At 43.9% G+C, this 15,445-nt stretch overlaps 1 protein-coding gene across 1 annotated transcript in view; it reads left to right on the top strand.

Moving 5' to 3' along the window:
- TMPRSS7 (transmembrane serine protease 7) overlaps positions 1-15,445 on the top strand; it is a 559,080-nt gene that overhangs the window by 119,182 nt on the left and 424,453 nt on the right. Inside the window, exon 8 of the mRNA XM_085623815.1 lies at positions 1,630-1,760. Within this exon, the coding sequence (XP_085479941.1) occupies positions 1,630-1,760 (131 nt within the window). The remainder of the gene's footprint in view (positions 1-1,629; positions 1,761-15,445) is intronic.

Below are 15,445 nucleotides of genomic sequence, written 5' to 3'. Positions count from 1 at the left end.
TTTTCCATAGGCAGGTTAAAGCGTGGTTATTCTTGAATTAGCCATCCCTCAGAGGTTGGTTGTTTAGATTTTCTCTGTTTAGGGCCCTCCCCTTCACTCAGTTCGTATCCAGCTTAGTGCTTTGATGCCTCTTGGTGTAATGCTCCATACAAATTATTAACAATTACAATTAGATTATGTAGCAATGAGATCAGGTGGTAGTTGGCCAGCCTCTTTGGGTCTGTTGAGGGTTTTTTAAGGAGAGGGATTATTGTTGCATGCTTCCAGGCATACGGAAGGGGGCTGTGCGGAAAGTGTTCAGAATTGGGGTTAGAGCTGAGCTGCCAAGGTCTAGGCCTTTGGTGAAGTTGTGGTTACAGCAGAGGGCCAAAAATGCTCAGGAATGTATGGATTTCATGGTTCCTGCTGTTTCCTGAGAGGTGATAATGAGCCAAGTGGTTATTGTCGATATCAGAGGGCTTGTCTTGATGGGCAGGAGGGCTTTGAGAGTGGATCGGTCCAGCTAGGGCTTGAAGTTCTTGCTAAAAAAGGGAAAGCTGGGTGCAGAGCCCTGTGGGGAGGTGATGCTGGTAGAGCTAGTTACAGGAGTGGAGAAATCCTTCATGGTGGCAAAGATTCCCTTGGCCCTGTTTGTGATGTTTTAATTGCTTTTAGTGAGAACTTAGTGCATGGTGGATTTGATTTGTTTATGATAGAATCTGAGAGCTGACCTTTAGTTGCTATTGTCAATATTGCTGTGGCTCAGCCTCCATTTATCTGAACTTCTTTAGAAGATGTTGGTATCCACTTACAGAAGGTAACAATTCACAACAATAATAGACTATTTGAGCCTACAAGGCTATCTATGTGCACCCATAAACATATATGCACTAACTGACCTTGTGATGCCTTGTCCTTTTACCATTTTCTCTACCCCAAACTTGCCTCACCTCCCAGCCATAGATCTTTTCCTAGAAATTATCTTATGCTTCACGACAACACTACATCCAACATGAGTACGCTTATTGTGATGAACTGTTTGCATTTAAACCGATAAATATGGTATCAGTGAGATATATAGCAAAGACTATATAAATGAATGGAGTTACTTTGCACCCCTGTCTACAGCCCTGAGAAAGCCGTAGTCTCATTGACTATTATAGAGTGAAACGTGTTGACTGTTAAATTGAGTGTTACAATGCTATTTCCAAAATTGTAACATCCTGAAATGAATTTCCCTGCTGACGTATAGCCATATTAGGTGCACCAGCAACCTACAAAGAAGAATAACAATTATGCACCTACATTTACGTATAGCGTAGTATTGTGATCAATTCAAGAGTAAATAATTCTGGGAATATTTATATATCTGTGGCATTTAATATAATTTACGATAGGTATACACTCCAGTCAAAGCTTTGAGCAGTCGTGGGTCGGTGTATGTGAATATACATTCTTTTGTGAATCTGTGATATATCACCCTAAGTGTTGGCCACGCCCATGTCCATTTATATTAATCATAATTGGCAGTTTAGCAAGCTGTCCTCATTATGTCAGTGCATCAGGGCTTGATTAATGGATGCAATTGTTCATCTGGCATGTGAAAAATTCATACCGTGCTACTTACCCACATCCTTGTTTCTGTTTCAGAATATGTGAACCATCGGAGTCATTAATATCTTTTGTTTCTACAAACAATATTATGCTTGCAACATTCACATCAACACATGCAAACAAAATAAGGAGACTACAGGGATATTTCGAAGCGATTCCACAGGAAAGTAAGTTTAAAAAAAATTAAAACTATTTACAATTTATGCACCTGTTTTTTAAAGATTGTTTTTTCAAATGGTATTGTAAACTTTGGGGGTCATTTAAGGTACTCTTGTTCAGCAGGCCTAACTGGGTCCCTGTAGCTGTCCCTGGCTCCATTGCAGTCAGCCTGAACTTGTGACTTTGTCCAGGTCTAGCGCGACCAGGTATCCACAGTTGGTGCTGTGTGTCACTATTTTCACTGAAATCTTTAAACATATGTCTCCAGTTCTAGAGATTGGATATTTTGTCTTGATTTATTTATTAAAATGTACTCTATTTTTCTAAATTGGTGTGGAATGTTTGGGTTTTCACTTTCTTACCGTTTCAAGTGCTGCATAAATACTCTACACATTGCCTCATAGTGAAGCCTGACTGCTCTGTGTCAAGCTACCAGAGGGTTGAGCACAGGTTAATTCAGGGTTTGCTTGTGACTTAACCCTGACAAGTATTGTGGTTGCTGCTTTAGAAGGGGTTTTACACCCCTCATCCAGTAACCCAATTTCTTACAAGGGGTTCTTGCCAGCAGAAAATAAATCAATGGCCATGACATGTATACCTGCATGTATCCGTCATCGATATTTTTTGTTCCATGGTCTTCCATGCACTTCATGGCAGTGCTTCACAGTAAACATTTCGTCTGAAGGCACACCCTAAATAGGACAGTCCTCCTGAGGTATGGCTGATAGGCTGCCAGTCATGGGTTTTTGATGGCATAGCCATCTGATGCTCTTCCATCAAACACCTATGAAAGGAAGATTCAGCTCAGATGAAGTAGTTAGATACATGTTTAACATACAAAGTTACAGCTCTCTGAGATACGACCATCAACCCCTCATCAGTCTAAACCGCCCTCCATTGAAGTTCCCATACTCAATATTCCACCTTACTGACCTCATGATGGAGCTCGATGTCAGATACAACACTCCTTGCCCCTTAATAAATTGAACAAGAACTACAAAACATAAGAACGTAGGATGAGTGCATACAATATATCCACTAAAAACAAGCAGGCGAGTCAAAACATTCTATGAGCGTAAAATATGATGCAACATAACAACCACATAAAGGGACAAAACAAAATATATATAAAAGACAACAGATAATGAGACAACTCGAGATTCGCTGCATTGCTTTGTTAAACTAGATTTATAATCCTTTGCACACAAATAAAGGTAATAGATACAAGGCATATTAAAACTTAACCTATCACAAAGTCTTTGTAATGCTCAGGCAACCACCTGGCATTACCAGGATGTACACAGCAGAGTACAGATGTGGCAATATTAGCCTCTTCTTCCACGTCTCTCAACCTAGATCGTACAAACTCCACTTTGTGAAGTGGAATGATACCAATCCTATCCTTGTTCCATACTTAACCATTGTTATTGTGCCCCATATTAGCTGAGACCCTGACTATTTGCACAGGTGATGGAAATTTTGATTGATCTTCTTTCTAAACCTGTCCAGGTTTCTGAACTTTGACCCAATAACCAACTCTCGGCATGTCATCATCCTTCGCCCTTTATTCACCATCATATCCTTTATATTCTTTCTGTACTCTCTCTTCCGTCAACCACCCTGGACAAACATGGAGGATCAACAGTGGAATGACCAATCCACTCCCTGATCACTTTGCACCCAGATACAAGGCCCCTCAAGAGTACAAATGGTGGCACACCAGTGCTAACATTAGATATGCCAATACCATATCATCCACAACTGCTCTCCAATTTAGTTTGTTCACTAAAGCTAACTGTAACTTATTTTTCATTGTATGGTTGAAACGCTTGACCAAACAATTACTCCTAGGATGGTACACAGAAATCTTGACATGCGCAGTACTGTGCATTTCCAGGAACATTCTCTTTTCTTCCAAAACCAATTGTGTAACATTATATGTAATTATTTGATTGGGATAATCTCCTCTCATAAACACATGTTAAAAACACTGAATTACTGTAGAGGTGTTAACATTGTACACAAAAATAATTTCTGGCTATTTTTCATGTAATCCATTAGCACAGTGGCATATTTAGAACTTTGACCTAAAACCTTAACCCCTTCCCTGCTCATGACGGAACCGTTCCGTCATGAGCCACGGTTGCCGTGTGCTCATGACGGAACGGTTCCGTCATGGCAATCCTGTCGGCGGCCGCTCCGCCTGCGCGGCGCTGTTTCCCCGCCTGTGCGGGGCGACAACGCAAATGGGCGGAGTCATGACGGAACCGTTCCGTCATGAGCACAGCTCAACTGTGGCTCATGACGGAGCGGCTCCGTCATGAGCACAGGCCCGCCGCGCTGCCCCCCCGCACCCCCCCGCGCCGCGGCGGAATTCCCGCCGCGGCGAAGGGGTTAATGGGACCAGTGATGTCCAAGCCAGTTTAGAGCGAGGCACCATGGGCGTTTTAATGAGAATATCTGGTGTTGCCTTGATCACCTCTGATTTGTCACTTACAATACAACTCCCAAACTCTCTTGAAACTCTCAGCTGCTGTGTCCAACCCTGGCCACCAAAAATCCTCCTGCACTGTACACTTTGTAACCCGAACCCTACTTGACCTTCATGAGCTAATTTCAACACGTTTTCCCTCATTCCCTCACTTTTCCGTTTTTCCCTCATGTCACTGCATAGCACCAATCATCCTGATCTGATCATCCTGATCTGTATAATAAGCTTCATCACAAATTGATTCAGATACTATCTGTGCATAAGGCATGGCATCCTCATACAGTTTTTTTTAAATTTGGCAAGCCACATGAAACCCACAACATAACTTGCTTGGTAACACAATCCTTTTCCAAACAATCCATCCAAACATGCTTGTCAAGAGTGCCTTGCAGCACTCTATTAAACTGATTAGTCATGCACATCTTCTCACCATCATCATGTCAGAATTTATTCTTCTCACATAAAGGCATCCTGGATAGAAAATCTGCTACAGTATTCTTCTTACCCGGAACATATTCTTTCTTATATTCTTTCAAACTAAATTGTGTTTTGCTTTTCTTGGAGTAGCCTTACCAGCCTCTTCAGTGCTGAAGAATTTGATCAAGGGTTTATGGTCCATCAATAAAATAAATGGCCCACCCAAGCATAAATCCCAAAATGATGCTTCCCCCACCATAGAGCCATGGCTTCTTTGTCTATAGTAGAGTATGTTGCCTCAGCACCCTGAAGTGCATTAGATGCAAAAGCAACCACCTCTTCCCTAGCGTCTTTCCTTCTCTTCAAAAGAATAGTCCCAAATCCAAAATTGCTGGCATCAGTCACAATGATGCTCATATCTCCTGAATCAAAGAGTTTCAATGGTTCAGTCTTTACAATGTTTATGCTTATTTTGCCAAATGCCTCTTGACATTCATTACCCAATTCATACACCACACCTTTCCTAGATTCCACACCATTCTTTGATATGTAATGCCTAAAATAGTTACCCTCTTACATTTTGAACTTACACTTCTCAAAATGAGTGGTAAAAACTCTTTCCAGTAAGATATGCAATACAAACATCAGTCTGTCATTATGTTCACAAACATCACAGCCATACAACAGAATATCATCTTGAAAATATAGTACTCACTTGATGTCCTTGAATAACTCCCCTATTAACCTCTGAAATACAATGTAGGCTGATGCCAAACTAAAAGACATACCCTTGTAACAGTACGCTTCCTCAAGTGTAATAAATGAGGTGAGCTGTCTTGACTTATCACTCAGTACCACCTGATAATATGCTGCTGACATGTCTAATGTGGTAAATACAGAGGCATTTTCTAAAATACACACATTTCTGATATGCTGGGCAATGGCTCATTATCAACCCAAGTATTCAGATTTAGATTACATAACTCCACACATAACTATAAAGAATTGTCACCCTTGCACACCAGAACAGGAGTTAACCACTCTAACCCCTCAATCATCATAATAACATCGAGTTTACACAACTTGTCTAATTCTTTGTGCAGATCACACCTTAAGGACAAAGGTAACCTAAGCAGTTTTTGCATGATTTCTTCATGTCTTTCCAATCTTCATTTGTGTTAACTAGATTGAAAACCTTCTCAACAGCAGAATCTGCAGGAGCTGACAACTCTTTAAAATACACATTAGCAGTTTCAGTTAATCTAGAAATACTTAAAGCAGTTAAAACCTCTCTTAAATTTTCTTGCTTACATTTTTTTCAATTAGTTGATCACTGATAATTGTGTCCTTCAGCTCACGATTATTACATGTAACTGCTAATTTCCTCATAGCTGACACAAAATCATCGATGGACTCATTGGGTTGTTGAATCCTATGCCTCTCTAAAACCATATTTTTAGATTATAAATTTTTTTAATCCAATGTTCGGATTACTGTGCCATATTCATCGACTATGTCCTCAGCTCCAATTTCACCTGATGAACCTTCTTGATCTATAAGAGATTTTACTTCTAGTACCGGCAACGTTTTTAACACTGATTTACCTTCTGCGCCTAATTTGTGTATTAAAAGAGCTTTTTCTGTTTTATTGGTAAATATATGTTATGTTATGTTAATTGCGATTTGTAGAGCGCTTAACCCCTTCGCTGCTAGGCCTTTCCCCCTCCTGTGCTAAGCCTTTTTTGGGCTATTTGGGGTAGTGCGCGCTTAGGCCCCTGTAACTTTTTGACCACATTAGGTATCCACGCCAAATTTGCGTCCTTTTCTTCCAACATCATGCGGATTCTAAAGGTACCCAGGGTTTGTGCATTCTCCTAGATGGTTCCCAGAAATTAGTCAAAATACAGCAACATTTTTTTTTTTGTGAAAAATGGGGAAAAGTGGCTGCAAATGAAAGCGTCTGGGTTTTTCTCTGCAAATGATATCAAAAAAGGGTTTATGGGGCTGAAATCACCATTTCTCCAGCTTTTAGAGAATGACAGATTTTTGTCAGAAATCCAACATTTTTTACACAGTTTTGACATTTTTCTGGGACATACACTATTTTTGCAATTTTTTTGTGCTTTCAACCTCCTTCCAGATAATGGTAGAAATGGGTAGAAAAGCAATAATGGATCCTGGAAAGCTATACATTTTTGAAAAGTAGACAAAATTCTGAATTCAGCAAGGGATCATTTGTGTAGATCCATCAAGGTTTCTTTATAGAAACTAACAGTTAAATATAGGAAAAATAAAAAATGTGTTGAAAAAAGCAGCCTTTTGTGTCAATGTTTTCACCTGTAACTTCTTCTAATTATGACATCTCTTTGAAATCAATGTACCGTTACATCCGCTGGACCTTCCTGGTTGTGGGGATATATAGGACTTGTAGTTTCACCAAGAGCCCAACGAACCCAGAGTAAAAAACTGAGCAGCATTTTGAAATGGTTTAAATGTTTGTTCTGGGTATATAGCAATTATTGTGTGAAATTTATACATGGAAAAATTGGTATGAAAGACACCTATGTATTTCTGAAATGGGAACAAATTACAGAGTTTATAAACAGTGCATATTTGCACATTTTCGAAATTTGGAATACATGACAATTATTGGTCATTTTTCAAAATTACTTTTTTTTTACACAATGTCTTTCATTTGGAAGGGAGAAATGCATCAAAAATCAATAGGTAATAACTGTTGCTTTACAAATCTGAACTACCCTAAGTCTCCCGATAAAAATGCTATCTCACTTGTGTGGGTAGGCATAGTGCCCACGACAGGAAGTGGCTCAAAACCTAAGGTGAACACACCACATTTTCACACTGAAAATGTACACATTTTTTTGCTAAGAGTCTAGCTGTAGTTTTTGAACCCTAGCTCTGCCGGCACCTAAGGAAACCTAGCAAACCTATACATTTTTGAAAACTAGACACCCAGGGGAATCCAGGATGGGGTGACTTGTCTGTGTCCCACCATGATCTGTTACCCAGAATCCCTTGCAAACCTAAAAATTGACAAAAAAACACATTTTCCCCACAATTCTGTGATGGAAAGTTCTGGAATCTTCGTGGATCCACAAATTTCCACCCACCCCACGTTCCTCAAAGTCCTACGAGAAAAATGGTACCTCACTTGTGCGGGTCGGCCTAGTGTCCGTGACAGGAAACGGCGCAAAACGCAACGTGGTCACACCTCAATTTTGCAGTGAAAAATGACCCTTTTTTTGCAAAGTGCCTAGCTGTAGTTTTTGAACCCTAGCCCTGCCGGCACCTAGGGAAGCCTAGCAAACCTATATATTTTTGAAAACTAGACACCCAGGGGAATCCAGGATGGGATGACTTGAGTGCCTCCCACCACGGTCTGTTACCCAGAATCCCTTGCAAACGTAAAAAATTGACAAAAAAAACACATTTTCCCCACATTTCTGTGATGGAAAGTTCTGGAATCAGCGTGGATCCACAAATTTCCACCCACCCCGCGTTCCCCAAAGTCCTACGAGAAAAATGATACCTCATTTGTGCGGGTCGGCCTAGTGCCCGCGACAGGAAACGGCGCAAAACGCAACGTGGTCACACCTCAATTTTGCAGTGAAAAATGACCCTTTTTTTTGCAAAGTCCCTAGCTGTAGTTTTTGAACCCTAGCCCTGCCGGCACCTAGGGAAACCCAGCAAACCTATATATTTTTGAAAACTAGACACCCAGGGGAATCCAGGATGGGGTGACTTGACTGCCTCCTACCATGGTCTGTTACCCAGAATCACTTGCAAACGTAAAAAATTGACCAAAAAAACACATTTTCCCCACATTTCTGTGATGGAAAGTTCTGGAATCTGCATGGATCCACAAATTTCCACCCACCCAGCGTTCCCCAAAGTCCTACGAGAAAAATGGTACCTCACTTGTGCGGGTAGGCCTAGTGCCAGCGACAGGAAACGGCGCAAAATGCAACGTGGTCACACCTCAATTTTGCAGTGAAAAATGAACCTTTTTTGGCAAAGTGCCTAGCTATAGTTTTTGAACCCTAGCCCTGCCGGCACCTAGGGAAACCTAGCAAACCTATATATTTTTGAAAACTAGACACCCAGGGGAATCCAGGATGGGGTGACTTGAGTGCCTCCCACCATGGTCTGTTACCCAGAATCCCTTGCAAACGTAAAAAATTGACAAAAAAAACACATTTTCCCCACATTTCTGTGATGGAAAGTTCTGGAATCTGCGTGGATCCACAAATTTCCACCCACCCCGCATTCCCCAAAGTCCTACGAGAAAAATGGTACCTCACTTGTGCGGGTCGGCCTAGTGCCCGTGACAGGAAACGGCGCAAAACGCAACGTGGTCACACCTCAATTTTGCAGTGAAAAATGACCCTTTTTTGGCAAAGTGACTAGCTGAACCCTCGTTCTGCCGGCACATAGGGAAACCTACCAAACCCATACATTTCTGAAAACTAGACACCTGGCTACTTCCAGGGAGGTATGGCTTGTGTGGATCCCCCAACGTTTCCTTACCCAGAATCCGCTGCAAACCTAAATTTTAGCTGAAAAAATCACTTTTTTCACACATTTTGGTGTGGGAAAGTTGTGGCATCACCGGGCTCACACAAATTTACCACCACCCAGCGTTCCCCCAGGTCTCCCAGTAACAATGGTGCCTCACTTATGTGGGAGGCCCAAGTACCCGCAGCAGGCAAGGGCCCAAAACGTAGTGAGGCGACATCAAAATGGCCTATCGCAAAACCACCTGGTTTTGCAAGGGGGGTCACTTGGGTTTTTGACCCGGTGCTCGGCGGCCATCTAGGGAAATCTACCTAACCCATGCATTTATGAAAACTAGACACCCGGCGGCTTCCAGAGAGGTATGGCTTGCATGGATCCCCCAATGTTTTCTTACCCAGAATCCCCTGCAAACCTCAATTTTAGCTGAAAAAATCACTTTTTTCACACATTTTGGTGTGGGAAAGTTGTGGCATCACCGGGCTCACACAAATTTTCCACCACCCAGCATTCCCCCAGGTCTCCTGGTAAAAATGGTGCCTGACTTGTGTGGGAGGCCCAAGTACCCGCGGCAGGCAAGGGCCCAAAACGTAGTGAGGCGACATCAAAATGGCCTATCGCAAAACCATCTGGTTTTGCAAGGGGGTCACTTGGGTTTTTGGCCCGGTGCTCGGCAGCCATCTAGGGAAACCTACCAAACCCATACATTTCTGAAAACTAGACACCCGGCGGCTTCCAGGGAGGTATGGCTTGCCTGGATCCCCCAACGTTTCCTTACCCAGAATCCCCTGCAAACCTCAATTTTAGCTGAAAAAAATCCCTTTTTTCACACATTTTGGTGTGGGAAAGTTGTGGCATCACCGGGCTCACACAAATTTTCCACCACCCAGTGTTCCCCCAGGTCTCCCGGTAAAAATGGTGCCTCATTTGTGTGGGAGTCCCAAGTACCCGCGGCTGGCAAGGGCCCAAAACGTAGTGAAGCGACATCAAAATGGCCTATCGCAAAACCACCTGGTTTTGCAAGGAGGGTCACTTGGGTTTTTGGCCCGGTGCTCGGCGGCCATCTAGGGAAACCTACCAAACCCACACATTTCTGAAAACTAGACACCCGGCGGCTTCCAGGGAGGTATGGCTTGTGTGGATCCCCCAACGTTTCCTTACCCAGAATCCCCTGCAAACCTCAATTTTAGCTGAAAAATCACTTTTTTCACACATGTTGGTGTGGGAAAGTTGTGGCATCACCAGGCACACACAAATTTTTCACCACCCAGCGTTCCCCCAGGTCTCCCGGTAAAAATGGTGCCTCACTTTTGTGGGAGGCCCAAGTACCCGCGGCAGGCAAGGGCCCAAAACGTAGTGAGGCGAGATCAAAATGGCCTATCGCAAAACCATAATTATTGGTTTGTTTCTACAGCGTGAGAATTTTGGAACAATATTGCAATGAAAATGTGGCAGACATTTTGAGGTTTGCAGGACATTGGGGATAAAAAAACTTTTTGAATTCACAAGAGAGACATCACCATGAACTCCCATGGGTTTTCAACAATATCTACAGTTGGTGGGTAATTCTTACATGTAAAGTACACCTTGGCAGAGAAACTAAAGACAAAGATTCCTGCACAACCATCTATTCCTCAAACACACACACATACTGGTTGGATTTGGCAAGAGGGCAAGTCATGGTTCAGTGTATTAAATTTTAATAACAAGAGATTTCACAAAAATGAAATGCACTGTCAATAATTAAATACACAAAAAACCAAACCAATGACTCGCAGCTCGTGAGCTGTAAAGCCACGTCAAGGCACCAACCACTTTACAGGCCATTCGCACACCTTTCATACGTGATACAAACAAGACCATTCACACCACCAAACACAAAAGCAACACATTACAAAATTCACAAAAAGGGACAAGGTACACCCTGCTTCAGAAAGACAAATATTACTGCACAGCCATCTAATCCTCAAGCACACACACATACTGGTTGGATTTGGCACGAGGGTGAGTGATGGTTCAGTATATACAATTGTATTAGCAAGTGATTTCACAAAAATGAAATGCACTGTTAATAATTGAAAGGGAGAGAAACTGAACCATTGACTCACAGCTCGTGAGCTGTAAAGCCACGACAAGGCACCGACCTCTTTACAGGCCATTCATACTCCTTTCATACGTGTGAGACATACAAAACCATTCACACCGCCAGCCGCGGGCCCATCACATAACAAAACTCACACCAGCACACAGCGCTATTCAAGGGCCCATCACTTTCACACGCCCACAATCCTGACACAGCAACTACACAGGCTGATGGATTGTGTGGAGTGGCACTCAGCTAGCAGTGTGTGTAGTGACCAGCAGAAAGTCACTACTCTCACACAGCCAGCCGAGCGCCAGTCCACACACACTGCTAGCAGAGCGCCAGTCCACGCACACCGCTAGCCAAACACCAGTCCACGCACACCGCTAGCCAAGCGCCAGTCCAGGCACACCGCCAGCCAATCGCCAGTCCAGGCACACCACCAGCCAATCGCCAATCCACGCACACCACCAGCCAAGCTCCAGTCCACGGACACCACCAGCCAAGCACCAGTCCGCACACACCACCAGTCCACGCACACCGCCAGCCAAGTACCAGTCCACGCACACCGCCAGCCAAGCACCATTCCACGCACACCGCCAGCCAAGCTCCAGTCCACGCACACCACCAGCCAAGCACCAGTCCACGCACACCGCCAGTCCACGCACACGGCCAGCCAAGCACCATTCCACGCACACCGCCAGCCAAGCTCCAGTCCACGCACACCACCAGCCAAGCACCAGTCCACGCACACCACCAGTCCACACACACCGCCAGCCAAGTACCAGTCCACGCACACCGCCAGCCAAGCACCATTCCACGCACACCACCAATCAAGTGCCCGTCCACACACACCAACAGCCAAGCTCCAGCCTACACACACCGCCATCACATTTAGGATTTTTTTAGAAAAAAATAAAAACACAAGCAAATCGCAAATAGATACAAATCTACAAACACAAAATCAGCAACTAAATACACTGCACTAACGCCAACCTTGAAACAGAATCAAATTTTCCAAAGAATACAGAACAGGCAGTTCACTTTACCACTCATGAATGCTCCCAAAAATACTTTTGCGTGTGGTACGCTCTAAAACAAGCAGGGACACACAGCCCAGGTTTAGAAGGACAGTCGGGGCAGTACATACGAATCTCCTTCCGCATACCTCTTCGCCAACAGACTCTACATCTCCTACTGGGAAAATCTTTTGACGGTGTGGGAGGAATGTGATCAGGAAAGTGGCGATCTCTCAATCTAGCAACATCCTCCACCACTCCTACTCTAGGAACACTTGCCTGTTCCACTACAACAAGGCTGCCTATTACAGACTCCTGAAACTTAGCAAAAGTCAGGGCAAGAATCCTGGAACACAACAAAAGCATTAAAGATTGCCAAGTGGAAAAGATGGATAGCCAACTTCTTGTACCAAATGTAAGCCTTACGAAGAGCAGCGTAAGGTTCCCACCTCTGATCTACTCTGTCAACACCACCCATGTGCCTATTATAGTCTAAAATGCACACAGGTTTGTGCGCTTCAGCGACCTGACCCCAAACAGTCACAGGTGCAGTGCTTTCATCATGGATGGTAGTCAGCATGTAGACATCTCTCCTGTCTGAAAACTTCACAGCAAGAAGCTCCTCGCAACGCAATGCACTGCACTGTCCCCGCACAAGCTTTTGACAAACAAGTTCTTTTGTGAAACCTTTACGGTTAGAGCGGATTGTGCCACAAGCAACAGTGTCCACTTTGGCCAATTCCCTGAACAACCGCACACCAGTGTAGAAGTTATCTACATATAAATGGTGGCCTTTGTTAAAAAATCCCCTACCAAGATCCCAAACAATTTTCTCAGTCACTCCAAAAGTTGACGGACAACCAGGGGGGTTAATCCTGGATTCCTTACCGGTGAACACCCTGAAATTAGAGACATATCCAGTCCTACTGTCACACAGCATATACAGCTTAATTCCATAGCGTGCCCTCTTACTAGGAATGTATTGCCTAAAAACCAAGCGGCCCTTGAACAACACCAAAGACTCATCCACTGCAATTTCTTTCCCAGGAGCATAGATCTCAGAAAATCGATCAACAAAGTGATCAAGGACAGGCCTAATCTTAAAAAGACGGTCACACTCAGGGTGATCTCGTGGCATCGCTAAACCATTATCAACAAAATGCATCATCCGAAGCAGAAGCAAATACCTGTCACGAGTCATGACTGCCGGAAAAATAGCAGTTGCCATCAAGGGACTAGTGGACCAATATGAAGACATTGATGGCTTCCTTAGCAAGCCCATCAACAAAGTTAAACCCAAGAACTTCTTCATCTCTTCAAGATTTGTGGGAGTCCACCGGGTAGCTCTAGAGTGTGGCTTAAGACTGGCACTGTTGTCCCTCAAAAACTATTCGGCATACAAATTAGTCTGCTCAACAATCTCTGCCAAAAACACATCGTCCATAAACAACTGAAAAAAATGTATCTGCAAAAAGTTTTCAGTATTCACTCTACACCCTGGAACACCAGTAAAGTCTGGCAATGCTGGCTGCACCATGCCAGGGGCAACCCAGAGGTCATCACTTTCAAAGGGAAGCCTTGCAGCCCCAGCCTGCAGCCCAGATGCCTCTTGCCGCACTACACCAACGGGAAGCCTTGCAGCCGCAGGCTGCAGCCCAGAAGCCTCTTGCCGCACTACACCAACGTGAAGCCTTGCAGCCCCAGGCTTCAGCCCAGATGCCTATTGCCGCACTATCGGCACATCAGTCTCCTCCTCTAACACAGGCACTTCATCCGCACTAAGAGTATCTTCATCATCCGATGACTCCATATGGAGAGAAAACTCACTGCCAGAATCGTCCCTCGCCTCTTCTGCCTCAGATGCAGAGTCAGTCTCTGAACCATGGTCAGAGGAAGACTCAAAAAGCAAACCAACAACCTGCTGAGCAGTATTCCTGCGGCTAGCCATTATACTTACTAAGATAGAAGACTGCACAAACAAGTCAACAACAACCAACAATGTGCAAACCAAGTAAGTAAAGAAATGTGTACCTTTATCACAAAGATCAATGTACTCAAAAACTATAGAATTCAATTACAAGAGACAGCTACACTCACCAGAACCTACTCTGTAGTGACACAGCAAAAACCAACGATATCCAACTAGAAAGAAGAAAAAAAAAAAATTACTCCCAAGACAACAAAATACACATCGAGCACAAATGCAAACAGTTTTTGACACTCAAAAACCAAACATACTGCTATTATTACACCATTTGCAAAAAAAATTCATGCAGAGAAATCAAACACATTTACATTGTACAAAAAAAAGTCTCTTACCAAACTACACAAACAGCAGAACCACCAGTAACGAAACGGCAAACTGGAAAGAGCAAAAGCCTTCACTTAGAACAAAAAAGTAAAAAAAAAACATTGCAATTGCAATTCACAAAAAATATAACAATAAACATTATAACATGCTATGTTACTACCCAAATGGTCAATCGGGTTGTGTGCCAGGTGGGGCAGAAAACAGCAGAAAAAAAAAAAAGGCTACTCTGTCCCGGGGCGGGTGGGCCAAATACATATTATAAAAAATTGCACCCTGGAAGCAACTCTTGCCCAAGGGGTCACTTCCATTTTTATTTAAACTAATTCCCTGGTGTCTAGTGGGCTTTTCTGCCCCCCTGGGACCAGAAACGGCTACACAAAAGACCGATCTGCCCCCAGGGGGGGCAAAAAAGTCTTAATAAAAATTTGGGCCCCCAGGAAGCGACCCTTGCCCAAGGGGTCGCTTCCTTTACGCAAAAAAATAACATCCCTGGTGTCTAGTGGGCTCTTCTGCCCCCCTTGGACCAGAAACGGCTACACAAAAGACCGATCTGCCCCCAGGGGGGGCAGAAAAGTCTTGAAAAATATTTGGGCCCCCAGGAAGCGACCCTTGCCCAAGGGGTCGCTTCCTTCACGCAACAAAGACATCCCTGGTGTCTAGTGGGCTTTTCTGCCCCCCCCTGGGAGCGGAAACGGCAACAAAATCAAACCGATCTGCCCCCAGGGGGGGGGGGGGCGAAAAGTCTTAAGAACATTATTGGGCCCCTGGAAGCGACCCTTGCCCAAGGGGTCGCTTCCTTCACGCAACAAAGACATCCCTGGTGTCTAGTGGGCTTTTCT

Source organism: Triturus cristatus, chromosome 8, assembly GCF_964204655.1.
Source record: "Triturus cristatus chromosome 8, aTriCri1.1, whole genome shotgun sequence".
Taxonomy (NCBI): Eukaryota; Metazoa; Chordata; class Amphibia; order Caudata; family Salamandridae; genus Triturus; species Triturus cristatus.
Note: the sequence above shows the minus strand (reverse complement) of the source record. Positions and strands in the feature narration are given on the sequence as shown.